This window comes from Bos grunniens, chromosome 11 (assembly GCF_055505025.1).
Source record: "Bos grunniens cultivar Pamir isolate PY7600 chromosome 11, Bosgru_T2T1.0, whole genome shotgun sequence".
NCBI lineage: Eukaryota > Metazoa > Chordata > Mammalia > Artiodactyla > Bovidae > Bos > Bos grunniens.
The window spans coordinates 30,308,314-30,327,900 of NC_141175.1; the positions used below are offsets into that span (position 1 = coordinate 30,308,314).

The window sequence follows — 19,587 nt, forward strand, 5'->3', positions numbered from 1 at the left end:
CCTCTTCTTAATATCTTCTGCTTCTGTTAGGTCCATACCATTTCTGTCCTTTATTGTGCCCATCTTTGCATGAAATGTTCCCTTGGTATCTCTAATTTTCTTGGAGAGATCTCTAGTCTTTCCCATTCTATTGTTCCTCTCTATTTCTTTACACTAATCACTGAGGAAGGCTTTCTTATCTTTCCTTGCTATTCTTTGGAACTCTGCATTCAAATGAGTATATCTTTCCCTTTCTCTTTTGTTTTTGGCTTCTCTTCTTTTCACAGCTATTTGCAACGCCTCCCCAGACAGCCATTTTGCTTTTATGCATTTCTTTTTCTTGGAGATGGTCTTGATCCCTGTCTCCTGTTCAGTTCAGTCGCTCAGTCGTGTCCGACTGTTTGTGACCCCATGAACTACAGCATGCCAGGCCTCCCTGTCCATCACCAACTCCTGGAGTTCACTCAAACTTATGTCCATTGAATCAGTGATGCCATCAGCCATCTCATCCTCTGTTGTCCCCTTCTCCTCCTGCCCCTAATCCCTCCCAGCATCAGAGTTTTATCAAATGAGTCAGCTCTTTGAATGAGGAGGCCAAAGTATTGCAGTTTAAGCTTTAGCAACAGTCCTTCCAAAGAACACCCAGGACTGATCTCCTTTAAATGGACGAGTTGGCTCTCCTTGCAGTCCAAGGGGCTCTCAAGAGTCTTCTCCAACGCCACAGTTCAAAAGCATCAATTCTTCGACACTCAGCTTTCTTCACAGTCCAACTCTCACATCCATACATGACCACTGGAAAAACCATAGACTTGACTAGATGGGCCTTTGTTGGCAAAGCAATGTCTCTGTTTTTTAATATGCTGTCTAGGTGGGTCATAAATATTCCTTCCTAGGAGTAAGCGTCTTTTAATTTAATGGCTACAATCACCATCTGCAGTGATTTTGGAGCCCCCAAAAATAAAGTCTGACACTGTTTCCACTGTTTCCCCATCTATTTCCCATGAAGTGATGGGACCAGATGCCATGATCTTCGTTTTCTGAATGTTGAACTTTAAGCCAAATTTTTCACTCTCCTCTTTCACTTTCATCAAGAGGCTTTTTAGTTCCTCTTCGCTTTTGGCCATAAGGTTGGTGTCATCTACATATCTGAGGTTATTGGTATTTCTCCAGGCAATCTTGATTCCAGCTTGTGCTTCGTCCAGCCCAGCATTTCTCATGATGTACTCTGCATATAAGTTAAATAAGCAGAGTGACAATATACAGCCTTGACATACTCCTTTTCCTATTTGGAATGAGTCTGTTTTTCCATGTGCAGTTCTAACTGTGCTTCCTGACCTGCGTATAGGTTTCTCAAGAGGCAGGTCAGATGGTCCGGTATTCCCATCTCTTGAAAAATTTTCCACAGTTGTGGTGATCCACACAGTCAAAGGTTTTAGCATAGTCAATAAAGCAGAAGTAGATGTTTTTCTGGAACTCTCTTGCTTTTTCAATGATCCAGTGGATGTTGGCAATTTGATCTCTGGTTCCTCTGCCTTTCCTAAAACCAGCTTGAACATCTGGAAGTTCACGATTCATGTATTGCTGAAGCCTGGCTTGGAGAATTTTGAGCATTACTTTACTAGTGTGTGAGATGAGTGCAATTGTGCAGTCATTTGAGCATTCTTTGGCATTGCCTTTCTTTTGGATTGGAATGAAAACTGACCTTTTCCAGTCCTGTGGCCACTGCTGAGTTTTCCAAATTTGCTGGATATTGGGTGCAGTACTTTCACAGCATTATCTTTCAGGATTTGAAATAGCTCAAATGGAATCCATCACATCCACTAGCTTTGTTCGTGGTGATGCTTGGATGGCAAGAGTGAAAGTCAACATTCTAGGAATCAGCGGACTAAAATGGACTGGAATGGATGAATTTAACTCAGATGACCATTATATCTACTACTGTGGGCAGGATTCCCTTAGAAGAAATGGAGTAGCTATCATGGTCAACAAGAGTCCGAAATGCAGTACTTGGATGCAATCTCAAAAATGACAGAATGATCTTTGTTCATTTCCAAGGCAAACCATTCAATATCACAGTAATCCAAGTCTATGCCCCAACCAGTAATGCTGAAGAAGCTGAAGTTGAACGGTTCTGTGAGGACCTACAAGAACTTTTAGAACTAACACCCAAAAAAGATGTCTTTTTCATTATAGGGGACTGGAATGCAAAAGTAGGAAGTCAAGAAACACCTGGAATAACAGGCACATTTGGCCTTGGAATATGGAATGAAGCAGGGCAAAGGCTAATAGAGTTTTCCCAAGAGAACGCACTGGTCATAGCAAACACCCTCTTCCAATAACACAAGAGAAGACTCTACACATGGACATCACCAGATGGTCGACACCAAAATCAGATTTATTATATTCTTTGCAGCCAAAGCTGGAGAAGCTCTATAGAGTCAGCAAAAATAAGACTGGGAGTTGACTGTGCCTCAGATCATGAACACCTTATTACAAAATTCAGACTTAAATTGAAGGAAGTAGGGAAAACCACTAGACCATTCAGGTATGACCTAAATCAAATCCCTTATGATTTTACAGTGGAAGTGAGAAATAGATTTAAGGGACTAGATCTGATAGACAGAGTGCCTGGTGAACTATGGATGGAGGTTCGTGACATTGTACAGGAGACAGGGATAAAGACCATACCCAAGAAAAAGAAATGCAAAAAAGCAAAATGGCTGTCTGGGGAGGCCTTACAAATAGCTGTGAAAAGAAGAGACGTGAAAAGCAAAGGAGAAAAGGAAAGATATACCCATTTGAATGCAGAGTTTCAAAGAAAAGCAAGGAGAGATAAGAAAGCCTGCCTCAGTGATCAAGGCAAAGAAATAGAGGAAAACAACAGAATGGAAAAGACTAGAGATCTCTCCAGGAAGATTAGAGATACCAAGGGAGCATTTCATGCAAAGATGGGCACAATAAAGGACAGAAATGGTATGGACCTAACAGAAGCAGAAGATATTAAGAAGAGGTGGCAAGAATACACAGAAGAACTGTATAAAAAAGATCTTTATGACCCAGATAATCACGATGGTGTGATCACTGACCTAGAGCCGGACATCCTGGAATGTGAAGTCAAGTGGGCTTTAGAAACATCACCATCTCCTGTACAGTGTCACAAACCTCCTTCCACAGTTCATCAAGCACTCTGTCTATCAGATCTAATCCCTTGAATCTATTTCTCACGTCCACTGTATAATTGTAAGGGATTTGATTTAGGTAATACCTGAATAGTCTAGTAGTTTTCCCTACTTTCTTCAATTTAAGTCTGAATTTGGCAATAAGGAGTTCATGATCTGAGCCACAGTCAACTCCCAGTCTTATTTTTGCTGATTGTACAGAGCTTCTCCGTCTTTGGCTGCAAAGAATATAATCAGTCTGATTTCCGTATTGACCATCTGGTGATATTCATGTGTAGAGTCTTCTCTTTTGTTGTTGGAAGAGGTTGTTTGCTATGACCAGTGGGTTCTCTTGGCAAAACTCTGTTAGCCTTTGCCCTGCTTCATTCTGTCACACACTAGTAAAGTAATGCTCAAAATTCCCCAAGCCAGACTTCAACAATACGTGAACCATGAACTTCCAGATGTTCAAGCTGGTTTTAGAAAAGGCAGAGGAACCAGAGATCAAATTGCCAACATCCATTGGAATATTGAAAAAGTGAGAGAGTTACAGTAAACATCTATTTCTGCTTTATTGACTATGCCAAAGCCTTTGACTGTGTGGATCACCACAAACTGTGGAAAATTCTTCAAGAGATGGGAATACAAACCACCTAAGCTGCCTCTTGAGAAATCTGTATGAAAGTCAGAAAGCAACAGTTACAACTGGACATGGAACAACAGACTTGTTACAAATTGGGAAAGGAGTATGATAAGGCTGTATATTGTCACTCTGCTTATTTAAGTTATATGCAGAGTACATCATGCGAATTGCCAGGCCGGATAAAACATAAACTGGAATCAAGATTGTTGGGAGAAATATAAATAATCTCAAATATACAGATGACACCACCCTTATGGCAGAAAGCGAAGAAGAACTAAAGAGCATCTTGATGAAAGTGAAAGAGGAGAGTGAAAAAGTTGGCTTAAAATTCAACATTCAGAAAACGAAGATCATGGCATCTGGTTCCATCATTTCATGGGAAATAGATGGGGAAACAGTGGAAACAGTGCCAGACTTAATTTTTTTGGGGGGCTCCAAAATCATTGCAGATGGTGACTGCAGCCATCAAATTAAAAGATGCTTTCTCCTTGGAAGAAAACCTATGACCAACCTAGATGGCATATTAAAAAGCAGAGACATTACTTTGCCAACAATGGTCCATCTAGTCAAGGCTATGGTTTTTCCAGTAGTCATGTATGGATGTGAGAGTTGGACTATAAGGAAAGCTGAGCACCGAAGAATTGATGCCTTTGAACTGTGGTGTTGGAGAAGACTCTTCAGAGTCCTTTGGACTGCAAGGAGTTCCAACCAATCTATCCTAAAGGAAAGCAGTCCTGAATATTCACTGGAAGGACTGATGTTGAAGCTAAAACTCCAATACTTTGGCCACCTGATGTAAAGAACTGACTCATTTGGAACAACCCTGATGCTGGGAAAGATTGAAGGCGGGAGGAGAAGGGGACAACAGAGAATGAGATGGTTGGATGGCATCACCGACTCAATGGACATGAGTTTGAGTAAACCCCCGGGAGTTGGACAGGGAGGTCTGTTGTGCTGCAGTCCATGGGGCTTCAAAATGTTGGACATGGCTGAGCTATTGAACTGAACTAGACTGATTTCTCTTACATATCTGTGAGCTTCTTAAAGGCAGGAGGGACTGGGTCTTATTTTTGACTCTGTATCTTCAGAACCTTGAATAGCTTTAGGCACATTTTAAGCTTCACAAATATTTGTTCAGTTGAGTTTTAGCGAGCACCGGTGTCTCAGGATTTCGCACTGTGCTTTGACTGAATTGCCAGGTATCTGTCTCTCTATATTTCCTAGGATATCTCACTTCCAAGGTCACTGAAGTTCCTCCCTAATGTTCTAATTCCCAACCTGGGAGCTTTAGATCTCAAGAATTTCCAGGAAGCCCAGACAGCTTTGTGAAGAATAGCACATTGACATTCTATTGTGCTTTTTTTTTTTTTTTCCAGAAACAAGGCTCCAAATTTGGAAAGCATCAGTGAAACTCCACAGGTAAGAAATAATGTCAATCATGACTCATTTCATTTACGTGGTTGGACACTTTGGATGGCTTATCTCAGCAGGTTTCTATTCAAAGAACATCTGTTACTTTTTCTAAATCCCTGTAATGAAGCCAGCATTTAGTTGCAACTCCCTGAAAACCCCACAATTATTAAAACCACAAGCATATACTTCCTCCACTTATCACTTAGTTTAGAAGTGTTGTTAGCCTGAAACGTTTCCTAGGTGCCTTCTGTACAGTTCACGTGTTTTATCATTGATTTCCTGTTTTACAAGAAGGGGAACTGGTACTCAGATGGGTCAGGTATTTTGCCCAAGGTCCATAAGAAGTGTTAAGTAGAACAGGACTTGTAAAGGAGCCTGAATTTGGTCATGTTCAAATCCTTAGAATGTCCATAGTCCTTGCCATTCATTTGGTTCTCAAAGAATGATGCTAAAATGAGCTAACCAAGCTTCAAAGTGTAGCTACCTTCTATGACCTTGTATCCTTTCGGAAAAAAGTGGCATGCTACTTAAATATTTAGAGGCATCTATAAAGCTCTTATTTGCATGGCTTCAAATAATGTTGACTGGATTTGCACATGCTGCTTTGTCACTTTCAATATTGAATTTAAACTCCGGTGTTAGTGATATTCTTTAAAAAATGTAGCTCTTTGCCTTTGTGAAAGATTGCATCTGGGTACATCATTCTGCCTTCATCAAAATGGGTTAATGGTAGAGTTTGAGGGCAGAAACCACTGCTCTTGTTCATTTTTTGTAAGTTTACAAATCAGTGATATTTGTTGAATTTGTGGAGTTGTGCAACTGTCACTATGATCCAGTTGTACAGCATCTCATCACTCTAAAAAATCCCCCATGAGCTAATTTGCAGTCCTTCTCCACTGCAAAGAGTATCCCTGTCAGAGGCATACATTGATCTGCTTTCTGTCTCTATAAAAAGTTACCTTTTTTAGACACTTCATATAAATGAAACCCTACCATTTATAGTCTTTGGTGTCTGGCTTCTTTTATTTAGTGTAATGCTTTGAAGGTTTATGTGTGACACAATATATATCAGTATTTCATCCCTTTATTTACTAAATAGTTTATTGTATGGCTATATACCACATTTCATTATATTATCTAACATTTGATGGATACTTGGATTGTTCAGTTTATGGCCATTATAAAAATGCTTCTATGAACATGTGTATAAAATCATTTTAGGCATCTTTTCATTTTGCTGTGGTAGATTATTAAGAGTAGAATTGCTGGGTCATGTGATAAGTTTGTTTCACTTTTTTAAGAAATTTCCCAACTGATTTCCAACTCCGCTATAGGAGTTTATGTTTCTACCAGCAATGTGTGAGGGTCATAGATTCTCTACAACTTTTCTAAAACTTAGTATGGTCAGAATTTTTGATTATAGTCATTTTTATAGGTATGTAGTGGTATTTCAGAGAAGGCAATGGCACCCCACTCCAGTATTCTTGCCTGGAAAATCCCATGGACAGAGGAGCCTGGTAGGCTGCAGTCCATGAGGTCGCGAAGAGTCGGGCACAACTAAGTGACTTCACTTTCACTTTTCACTTTCATGCATTGGAGAAGGAAATGGCAACCCACTCCAGTGTTCTTGCCTGGAGAGTCCCAGGGATGGTGGAGCCTGATGGGCTGCCGTCTATGGGGTCACAGAGTCGGACATGACTGAAGCGACTTAGCAGCAGCAGCAGTGGTATTTCATTTTAGATTTAACTTGTTGTTCAGTTGCTCAGTCATTCCCAGCTCTTTGCAACCCCAGGGACTGCAGCTCACCAGACTTCCCTGTCCTTTAGTATCTCCCAGAGTTTGCTCAAATTTATGTCCATTGAGTCAGTGATGCCATTCTACCATCTCAGATTTAACTTAGTTCTTAATGAATGTGTAGCAACTTTTAATCTATTTGTTAGCCCTTTGCCTGTGATCTCTGATATGTAAAGTACAAATTTTTATCAATTTTAGATCACTTTTCTTATTTTTCAGTTATACAATATTATGCTATTATTAAATTATATACTATATTACATAATTCATATTACAGATGGAAGTCTTTTATCAGATATGTATTTTCCAAATATAGTCTCCCAGTTTGTGTCTTTCTTGCCATTTCTTTTTCTTAATGGTGTCTTTTGAAGTGTTAATGTTCTCATTTTAATGAAATATAATTTATCATATATAGTTATATAACATACTTATATATTTACTTATGTAATAAAATAATGAATTATATTAGCTATCTAATGAAGTAATCATAAATATATAATATTACATATTATAAATTATTACTTTACATGTATATATATGTATATATTTAAATATATACACATGCATATTTACGTCATTTGCCTTTGGTTTTATATCTGATATCTCTTTGTCTGACCCTAAATCTTGAAATTTTATGTTCTTTTTGGAGAATTTTAATAGTTTTAGCTTGTACAGTTAGGTCAGTGACTGATACTGAATGCATTTTGTGAAGCATCTAAATTCATCCTTTAGCATATGGCTGTCTATTTATACCAGTATCATTCATTTAAAAGTTAATTGAATTGCCTTTGTCAAAAAAATTGACCATAAACTTGAAGATTCACTTTTGGACTCTTCAGTTTCATTGATCTATGTGCTTATTCTTGTGCCAATACCATATTATCTTCTTTACTGTTGCTTTATAGTAAAATGTGAAAGGTAGTAGTGTAAGCCCTTAAAGTTTGCTCTTTTTTTTTTCAATAATTGTTTTGGCTATTCTAAGTCTTTGCATTTGATTTAGCTTGATGTTTTCTATAAATGAATCTTGGAGGGATTTGGACAAGGATTTTGTTAAATTTATAGATCAGTTTTGGGGGAAAGCTGCTTCAATTTGGGGAGAAGTATTTTAGTTCATAAACATGGCATGTGTCCTTACTTATAATATGTTCCAGCAATGTTTTGTGGTATTCACATAAAATCATATACATCCTGGTGTTAGATTTTTTTTCCCAATGTATATTATTATTCTTGATGATACTCTGTGTAGAATGGTTTTCTTTTTCTTTAATTTACGTATTATTTCTTTGCTTGTGTTGCGTCTTTGCAGCTGCACGGGCTCTTCTCTAGTGGTGAGTGGGGGCTGCTCTCTAGTTGTGAGCAGGGTTCTCATTGCAGTGGCTTCTCTTGTTGAGGAGCACTGGCGCTAGAGCACGCTGGCTGCAGCAGTTGCCACATATGGGTTCAGTTTGTGGTTCCCAGGTTCTAGAACACAGGCTTAATAGTTGTGATCCACAATTCAGTTGCTCTATGGCATGTGGGAAATTCCTGGATCAGTCTTTTGCATTGGTAGGTGGATTCTTTACCACTGAGCCACCAGGGAAGCCGTCGAATTGTTTTCATGATTTTATTTTTTAATCGCTCACTGCTAGGACAAGGCAATGGCAACCCACTCCAGTACTCTCCAGTACTCTTGCCTGGAAAGTTCCATGGATGGAGGAGCCTGGTAGGTTGCAGTCCATGGTGTCGCTGAGTCAGACACGACTGAGCAACTTCACTTTCACTTTTCACTGTCATGCACTGGAGAAGGAAATTGCAACCCACTCCATTGTTCTTGCTTGGACAATCCCAAGGGATGGGGGAGCCTGGTGGGCTGCTGTCTATGGGATCGCACAAAGTTGGACACGACTGAAGCGACTTAGCAGCAGCAGAATATAGAATTCAATTGATTTTATATCTTATATCTTGATATAAGATATCTTATATCTTATGACCTTGCTAAGTTTATTTATTTGGGTTTCCCCAGGTGTTGCTTTTTTTTGCATTTCTTTTTCTTGGGGATGGTCTTGTTCTCAGTCTCCTGTACAATGTCACGAACCTCTGTCCATAGTTCATCAGGCACTCTGTCTATCAGATCTAATCCCTTAGATTTATTTCTCACTTCTACTGTATAATCATAAGGGATTTGATTTAGGTCATACCTGAATGGTCATACCTGAATGACCATCCCCAAGAAAAAGAAATGCAAAAAAGCAAAATGGCTTTCTGAGGAGGCCTTACAAATTGCTGTGAAAAGAAGAGAAGTGAAAAGCAAAGGAGAAAAGGAAAGATATAACCATTTGAATGCAGAGTTCCAAAGAATAGCAAGGAGAGATAAGAAAGCCTGCCTCAGCGATAAGTGCAAAGAAATAGAGGAAAACAACAGAATGGGAAAGACTAGAGATCTCTCCAAGAAAATTAGAGATACCAAGGGAACGTTTCATGCAAAGATGGGCTCGATAAAGGACAGAAATGGTATGGACCTAACAGAAGCAGAAGATATTAAGAAGAGGTGGCAAGAATACACAAAATAACTATACAAAAAAGATCTTCATGACCCAGATAATCACGGTGGCGTGATCACTCACCTAGAGCCAGACATCCTGGAATGTGAAGTCACGTGGGCCTTAGGAAGCATCACTATGAACAAAGCTAGTTGAGGTGATGGAATTCCAGTTGAGCTATTTCAAATCCTAAAAGATGATACCGTGAAAGTGTTGGACTCAATATGCCAGCAAATTTGGAAAACTCAGCAGTGGCCACAGGCTGGAAAAGGTCAGTTTTAATTCCAATCCCTAAGAAAGGCAATGCCAAAAGATGCTCAAACTACTGCACAATTGCACTCATCTCACACACTAGCAAAGTAATGCTCAATATTCTCCAAGCCAAGCTTCAACAATACATGAACTGTGAACTTCCAGATGTTCAAGCTGGTTTTAGAAAAGGCAGAGGAAACAGAGATCAAATTGCCAACAGCCACTGGATCATTGAAAAAGCAAGAGAGTTCCAGAAAAACATCTCTTTCTGCTTTATTGACTATGCCAAAGCCTTTGACTGTGTGGATCACAATAAATTGTGGAAAATTCTGGAAGAGATGGGAATACCAGACCACCTGACCTGCCTCTTGAGAAATCTGTATGCAGGTCAGGAAGGAACAGTTAGAACTTGACATGGAACAACAAACTGGTTCCAAATAGAAAAAGGAGTATGTCAAGGCTGTATATTGTCATCCTGTTTATTTAACTTTTAGGCAGAGTACATCATGAGAAACACTGGGCTGGATGAAGCACAAGCTGGAATCAAGATTGCTGGGAAAAATATCAATAACCTCAGATATGCAGATGACACCACCCTTAGGGCAGAAAGTGAAGAACTAAAGAGCCTCTTGATGAAAGTGGAAGAGGAGCGTGAAGAAGTTGGCTTAAAGCTCAACATTCAGAAAACAAAGATCATGGCATCTGGTCCCATCACTTCATGGCAAATAGATGGAGAAACAGTGGAAACAGTGGCAGAATATTTTCTTGGGCTCTAAAGCACTACAGATGGTGATTGCAGCCATGAAATTAAAAGACGCTTACTCCTTGGAAAAAAAGTTATGACCAATCTAGACAGCATATTAAAACAGCAGAGACGTTACTTTGCCAAAAAAGATCTGTCTAGTCAAGGTTATTTTCCAGTCATGGTTTTTCCAGTAGTCATGTATGGTTATGAGAGTTGGACTATAAAGAAAGCTGAGCACCGAAGAACTGATGCTCTTGAGAGTCCCTTGGACTGCAAGGAGATCCAATCAGTCCATCCTAAACGAAATCAGTCCTGAATGTTCATTGAAAGGACTGATGTTGAAGTTGAAACTCCAATACTTTGGCTACCTGATGTGAAGAGCTGACTCACTTGAAAAGACCCTGATACTGGGAAATATTGAAGGCAGGAGGAGAAGGGGACGGCAGAGGACAAGACGGTTGATTGGCATCACCGACTCAATGGACATGAGCTCGAGTAAACCCCCAGAAGTTGGTGATGGACAGGGAGGCCTGGCCTGCTGCAGTCCGTGGGGTCACAAAGAATGGGACATGACTGAGTAACTGAACTGAACTGAACTGATCTGAGTTGTTGCTAGTGGTAAAGAACACACCTACCAATCCATTAGACTTAAGAGACGTCGATTTGATCTCTGGGTTGGGAAGATTCCTTGGAGAAGGGAGTGGCAACCCACTCCAGTATTCTTGCCTGGAGAATCCCATGGACAGGGTAGCTTGGCAGGCTGAAGTCCATGGGACCACACAGAATTGGACATGACTGAAGTGACTTAGCACATAGAATGGCATTCCTTAGGATCCTTTAGCCTATGGGTTATGTCATCTGCAAAGGAAGACAGTTTTATTTCCTCCGATTTGAGTTCCTTCTATTTGTTCTCCCTCTTCCCTCTCTGTCTTCTCCTCCCCATCTTCCTCTTAACTGAACATGTTGGCTATAGTCTCGATGTTCAGTAGAAATGAAGAGAACAGAACAGAGGTTATTTGCCTTTTTCCTCATCTTTGATGGGAAGGATTTAGTCTTTCACCGTTAAGTATGATGTTAGATTTTAAGCTTTTTTGTTTGTTTTAAGAAAGATACCATCTATTCCTAGTTTGTAGTGAAGTAACTACTATAAAAGGGTATTGAATTTTTTTCACAAGCTTTTTGAATCTATTGGTATTCTCATGTGGATTTTGTCCTTTCTTTCATTAATGTGGTACATTACAGTAATTGATTTTCAGATATTTAACCAATCTTTCATTCCTGGTATGAATTGAAATTGGTCATGTTGTATAATCCTGACTAACTTCTGCTGAGTTCAATATTTAATATTTTGTTAAAGATGTGTATACATGTGTATTCATGATGGCTATTGGTCTTTAGTATTCTTTTCTTGAGGTCTTTGTAAATTTATGTTGTCATGGTAATACTGGCCTTATATAATGACTATAGAAGTATTCCTTCCATTACATTTAATGGAAGAAATTGTGAAGGAATGGTATTATTTCTTCTTTAAACGTTTGGTATAATTCATCAGTTAAACCACTCATGCCTAAAATTTCTCTGTGAGAATGTTTTAAATTACTATTTCAATTTCCTTACATTTTATAGATCTATTCATATTCTTTTTCTTATTTTTCTGAGTGAATTTGGTAATGTGTATCTTTTTAGGAATTTGTCCATATATTCTGATTTGTCTAATCTGTTGGCTTTCATTTAAGCTAATATTTCCTTATAAACTTCTTAATTTCTATAGAGAAGATAACGGTGTTCTGTTTCATTACTATTTTTGGTAATTTGTTATTTTTGTTTTAATTGCTTGTCAGTTTACCTAAGAGTTTACCAATTTTATTTTTTTAACCAACTTTTGGTTTTATGATTTTCTCTATTGTATTTCTTTTTTATTTCCTTAATTTACTCTAATATTTATTATTTCTTACTTCTTGCTGTGACTTTATTTGCCCTTCTTTTTATAATTTACTGAGGCGGAAGCTTAGGTGATGATTTGAGAGTTTTTCTCTTATGATATAGGCACTTAAAATTTCAGACCCTGAGAGTCTTCAGCTGAAAACATAAATATGTTTTCATAATTTCAATAAATTCAGATTATTTTGTGATTTCTCCTTTGACATATGAGTAACTTAAAGTGTGTTGTTTAATGTCTACATGTTGGAGTAGTCTCAGGTTTACTTCTGTTGTGGGTTGCCAACTTAATTTCAAGTGGTCAGAGATTATACTTCATATACTTTCAGTCATTTAAACTCTTGAGGGATTCTTTATGGCTTAGCAAGTGGTCTGTCCTGAAGAACATTTTGTGTGTGCTCGAAAAGAGTGTGCATTCTGCAGAGTTTGGTTGAGGTGTCCTATTGATGTTGGTTACAACAAGTTGTTTGATAGCATCATTTTGGTCATCTCTGTCCATGCTGACTTCTTTGTAGTTTTTCTATCAGTTTTTGTGAATAGGCTGTTGAAATCTCTATCTATTATTATTAAACTGTCTGTTTCTTCTTTCAATTCTGCCAGGTTTTACTTCATGCATTTTGGAGCTTTATTGTTCAGTATATATGTACTTGGGGTTCCCTGGTGGCTCAGGTGGGTAAAGAATCCTCCTGCAATGCAGGATACCTGGGTTCAATACCTGGGTTGGGAAGATCTCGGTCATGGCAACCCACTCCGGTATTCTTGCCTAGAGAATCCCCATGGACAGAGGAGCCTGATGGGCTACACATTCCATAGAGTCCCAAAGAGTTGGACATAACCGAGTGACTAATACACACATATGCATTTATAATTTTAATTATTTTAATCACTGATAATGTTTTTACTGTTATCAAATGTCCACCTTTTTAATATTTCCTGTCTGAAGTTAATTTTGTGTGATGTGAATATAGCCATCCAGCTTTTTTATGCTCACTGTTTGTATGTTATTTTTCTATTATTTTATTTTCAGTATATTTATGTCTAACATGTATCCCTTATAGACAGCATTTAGTGGGTTTGGTATTTAACCCAGTCTGACATTCCATATTTGAGTGGAGTTATATAGACTCTTTACATTTAATATATGTTCGGTTTTACTTCTAGAGTTTATATATTTATCATTTGTCTTTTTTGTTCCCCCTTTTTTCTTTACTATCTTTTAAAAAACTCTTTTCCATTATAATTTATTATATGATCTTGAATGTAGTTCCCTGTGCTATACAATGGGACCTTGTTTTTTATTTTATATATAGTAGAATGTATCTGTTAGTCCCTAACTCCTAATTTATCCTTTCCCTTTTGGTAACTGTAAGGTTGTTTCCTATGTTTGTGAGTCTATTGTCTGTTTTGTAAATAAATTCTTTGCTTCATATTTTAGAGTCTACATTTAGGTGATAATGTATGATATTTGTCTTTCTCTGACTTAACTTCACTTAGTATGATACTCGCGGGTCCGCCCATGTTGCTGGAATGGCATTCTTTCATTCTTTTTATGGCTAATATTCCATTGTATATGTGTGACACACCTTCTTTATAGATTCATCTGTTGACGGATGTTTAGATTGCTTCCATTCTTGGCTGTTGTAAATAGTGCTGTTATGAACACTGAGGTGCATGTATCTTTTTGAACTAAAAATTTCTCCAGATATATGCCCAGGAGTGGAATTGCTGGATCGTACGGTACCCCTATTTTTAGTTTTTGAAGAAACCTTGATACTGTGTTTTTCATAGTGGCTGCACCAAATTACATTCCCACCAATAGTGTAGGATGGTTCCCTTTTCTCCATACCTTCTCCAGGATTTATTATTTGTAGACTTTTTAGTGATGGCCATTCTGACTGATGTGAGGAAGTACCTCATTGTAATTTTGATTTGTAGTTCTCTAATAATTAGTAATGCTGAGCATCTTTACATGTGCCTGTTGGAACATGTCTTCTTTGGAGAAATGTCTGTTTAGGTCTTCTCATTTTGTGATTCTGTTGTTTGTTTGTTTTTTAGTTGAGCTGTATGAGCTGTGTGTGTATTTTGAAAATTAAACCCTTGTCAGTTGCATCATTTGCAAATATTTTCTCCAAGTCCATAGGTTGTCTTTTGTTTATGGTTTCTTCTGTTGAGCAAAAGCTTGTAAGTTTGATTAGATCCCACTTGTATATTTTTGCTTTTATTTCTATTTTCTTGGGAGACTGACCTAAGAAAACATCCGTATGGTTTATGTCAGAGAATGTTCTGCCTGTGTTCTCTTCTAGGAGTTTTATGGTGTCACATCTTACATGTAAGTCTCAAAGCCATTTTGAGCTTATTTTTGTATACTGTGTGAGGGACAGTTCTAACTTCTTTGGTTTACTTGTGGGCTGTCCAGGTTTCCCAACGCCACTTGCCTAAGAAGCTCTTTTTTCTCTGTTGTGTATTCTTGACTGCATCGTCGAAGATTAATTGATCTCAGGTGTATGGGTTAATTCTGGGCTCTCTTATTGTGTGCCATTAATCCATGTCTATTTTTGTGTCAATACCATGCTATTTTGATTATTGTAGCTTAGAATTATTGTCTGAAGTCCGGGAAGTTTATGTTTCCAGCTTTATTCTTTTTCCTCAGGATTGTTTGCTGTATTTTGAAAGTCAATATTTTACAATTGTTGTTTTAATTCCTATGTTGATTTCTTCAGTTCAGTTCAGTTGCTCACTTGTGTCTGACTCTTTGTGACCCAATGGACTGCAGCAGACTGGTTGGAAACCACAATCATAGGAAACTAACCGATCTGGTCACGTGGAACACAGCCTTCTCTAACTCAATGAAACTATGAGCCATGCCGTGTAGGGCCACCCAAGAAGGATGGGTCATGGTAGAGAGTTCTGACAAAATGTGGTCCACTGGAGAAGAGAATGGCAAACCACTTCAGTATTCTTGCCTTGAGAACCCCATGAACAGTACGAAAAGGCAAAAAGATAGGATACTGAAAGATGATGTTTTCTTAACATACATTATTATTCACTTAGCGATTGCTCTTAGAATTACAATATATATTTTGAACATATCTCAGTCTTCTTCAAAATAATATTTACTTAAAAGGCAAAGTGTTAGTTGCTCACTCATGTCTGACTCTGCAACCCCATGGAATGCAGCCCACCAAGCTCCTCTGTCCATGGGATTCTCCAGGCAAGAACACTGGAGTGGGTTGCCACTCGTTTCTTCAGAGGATCTTCCAGACCCAGGGATCTAACCCAGATCTCCTGCATTGCTGACAGATTCTTTATCATCTGAACCATCAGGGAAGCCCAATACTAACTTAATTTAAGTAAAATACAGAATGTCTGTGCCAATATAGTTCCTTTCATTCCTTTTTTTTTTTGGCTAATATTTCTATATTGTTATATAACAAAACTATACATTATCATATAAACATAAAAAGTTTTATTTTTTGCTCTTATTCAATCTTTTGTCTTTGAAAATTTTAAGAGAAAAAAATGATAAAATATACATTTCTAGAGCAAAACATTTACTATTTCCAGTGCTCTCCATTTCTTTTTTTGGATTTGAGCTACATTCTGGTGTCACTTCCCTTCAGCTTGAAAGATTTCCTTTTGTATTTTTGGTGACTTTAAGTCTGCTAGAAATGAATTTTCTCTCAGTCATTGTACATCTGTGAATATATGTATTTCAGCTTTATATTTGAATGATAATTTTGCTGCATATAGAACATGTGCTTTATATACAGGCCTACTTCATTTTATTGGACTTTTCTTCAGAACGTTTTGAAGAGACTGTGCTTTTTACAAATTTAAGGTTTGTGGCAACCCTGTTTTGAGAACGTCTATTGATACTTTTTTCCCAGCAACATTTTCTCACTTCATGTCTCTGTGTTCTATTTTGGTAATTCTCACAGTATTTCACATGTTTTCATTATTATTACATTTGTTATAGTGATCTGTGATGTTGCTTTTATAATTGTTTTGGGAGCTATGAACCATACCAACATAAGATGGTGAACATAATCAGTAAATATTTTCTGTTATCGACTGCTCCACTGACCAGACAGTTGTTTCCCTGTCTTGCTGCCTCTCCTTAGGCCTCTACGTTGAGGTACAACATTACTGAAATTAGGTCATTTAATAACCTTATGGTGGCCTTTAAGTGTTCAAATGAAAAGAACAGGTGTATGTCTCTTACTTTGAGTCAAAATCTTGAAATGATTAAACTGAGGAAAGAATGTCTAAAAGCCAAGATAGGCAAAAGGTAGGCCTCTCTTGCCAAACAGGGAAGGTATGACTGATGAGGAAAAATTCTTATGGGAAATTGAAAGTACTATTCCAATGAATACACAAATGATAAGAAAAAGACTTATTGCTGATATGGAGAAAATGTTAATGGTCTGGATAGAAGATCAAACTAACCGCAATATTCCCTTAAGCTAAAGCCTAATTCAGAGCAAGGCACTAACTGTTTTCAGTTCTATGTGGCTGAAAGAGATGAGGAACCTGCAGAAGAAAAGTTTGAAACTAGCAGAGGTTGGTTCATGAGGTTTAAGGAAAGAAGCTGTCTTGTTAACATAAAATATAAGGTGAAGCATCAAGTGCTGATGTAGAAGCTGCAACAAGTTGTCCAGAAGATCTAGCTAACGTAATGAATGAAAATGGCCCTGCTAAACAGCAGATTTTCATTGTAAATGAAACAACCTTATGGTGGAAGAAGATACCATCTAGAGCTGTCACAGCAAGAGAGAAGTCAATGCCTGACTTCAAAGCCTCAGCCCCTGACTCTCTTACTGGGGGCTAATGCAGCTGGTGACTTTCATCAAAACCAGTTCTGATTTAGTATTCTGAAATTTCTAGTGCCCTTAAGAATTATGCTAAATCTAACTCTGCTTGTGGTCTATAAATGGAACAACAAAACTTAGATGACAGCACATCTGTTTACAGTATGGTTTACTGAATATTCTAAGCTCACTGTTGAGACCTATTGCCAACAAAAGAAGGTTCCTTTTGGAATATTGCTGTTCATTGACATGGCACCTGGTCACCCAAGAGCTCTGATGGAGTTGTAAGAGATTGATGTCGTTTTCATGCTTGCAAACACATCTATTCTGTAGCCCATGGATCAAGGAGTAATTTCAACTTTCAGGTCTTATTATTAAGGAAATGCATTTTACAAAGCTATAACTGCCATATATTGTGGTTCCTCTCATGAATCTGGGCTACGTAAATTGAAAACCTTCTGGAAAGGATTCATCATTTTATATGCTAAGAACATTTTTTATTCATGGGGAGAGGTCAGAGTGTAAACATTATCAAGAATATGGAAGAAGTTTCCAGCTGTTGTCGGTGACTTGAAGGGGTTCAAAACTCAGTGGAGAAAACAACTGCATGAATAGTAGAAATAACAAGAAAACTAGAATTAGAAGTGAAGCCTGAAAATGTGACTGGATTGCTACAATCTCATGATAAAACTTGAATGAGTAAGGAGTTGCTTCTTATGGATGAATATACAAAGTGTTTTCTGGAGATGGACTCTATTCCAAGTGAAGATGCTGTGAAGATTGTTGAAATGATAACAAAGGATGTAGAATATTATATAAACTTAGTTGATAAAACAGTGGCAGGGTTTGAGATGATTGAATCCAATTTTGAAAAAATTTCTACTGTGTGTAAAAGGTAATCAAACAGTATTATATGCTATAGAGAAATAGTTTGTGAGAAGAAGAGCCAATTGATGTGGCAAACTTCAATTTTGTCTCATTTTAAGAAATTGCTACAGCCATCTCAACCTTCAGCAACCACTACCCTGGCGAGTCAACAGCCTTCAATATGGAGGTAATACACTCCATTAGCAAAAAAAAATTGACTTGCTGATGATTCAGATAATGGTTAACATTTTTAGCAATAAAGTATTTTTTAATTAAGGTATGTATATTTTGGGACATAATGCTATTACATGCTTAATACACTATAGTATAGGGTAACATAACCTTTCTTGACTATGCCAAAGCCTTTGACTGTGTGGATCACAATAAACTGTGGAAAATTCTGAATGAGATGGGAATACCAGAGCACCTGACCTGCCTCTTGAGAAACCTATATGCAGGTCAGAAACCAACAGTTAGAACTGGACATGGAACAACAGACTGGTTCCAAATAGGAAAAGGAGTACATCAGGGCTGTATATTGTCACCCTGCTTATTTAACTTCTATGCAGAGTACATCATGAGAAACTCTGGGCTGGAAGAAGCACAAGCTGAAATCAAGATTGCTGGGAGAAATATCAATCACCTCAGATATGCACACAACACCACCCTTATGGCAGAAAGTGAAGAGGAACTAAAAAGCCTCTTGATGAAAGTGAAAGAGGAGAGTGAAAAAGTTGGCTTAAAGCTCAACATTCAGAAAACTAAGATCATGGCATCCGGTCCCATCACTTCATGGGAAATAGAGGGAAACAGTGGAAACAGTGTCAGACTTTATTTTTTTGGGCTCCAAAATCACTGCATATGGTGATTGCAGCCATGAAATTAAAAGACGCTTACTCCTTGGAAGGAAAGTTATGACCAAAACCTAGATAGCATATTGAAAAGCAGAGACATTACTTTGCCAACAAAGGTCCATCTAGTCAAGGCTATGGTTTTTCCAGTGGTCACGTATGGATGTGAGAGTTGGACTGTGAAGGAAGCTGAGTGCTGAAGAATTGATGCTTTTGAACTGTGGTGTTGGAGAAGACTCTTGAGAGCCCCTTGGACTGCAAGGAGATCCAACCAGTCCATTTTAAAGGAGATCAGTCCTAGGTGTTCAATGGAAGGACTGATGTTGAAGCTGAAACTCCAATACTTTGGCCACCTCTTGGGAAGAGTTGACTCATTGGAAAAGACCCTGATGCTGGGAGGGATTGGGGACAGGAGGAGAAGGGGATGACAGAGGATGAGATGGCTGGATGGCATCACTGACTCAATGGACATGAGTTTGAGTGAACTCCGGGAGTTGGTGATGGACAGGGAGGCCTGGCGTGCTTTGATTCATGGGGTCGCAAAGGGTTGGAAACCACTGAGCGACTGAACTGAACTGAACCTTTATGTGCCCTAGAAAACTTAAAAAAAAAAACTGTGT

At 38.2% G+C, this 19,587-nt stretch overlaps 1 protein-coding gene across 1 annotated transcript in view; it reads left to right on the plus strand.

Moving 5' to 3' along the window:
- Positions 1-19,587, plus strand: part of LOC147362806 (uncharacterized) — a 249,429-nt gene that overhangs the window by 92,104 nt on the left and 137,738 nt on the right. The window contains exon 3 of the mRNA XM_086328372.1: positions 5,157-5,199. Within this exon, the coding sequence (XP_086184498.1) occupies positions 5,157-5,199 (43 nt within the window). The remainder of the gene's footprint in view (positions 1-5,156; positions 5,200-19,587) is intronic.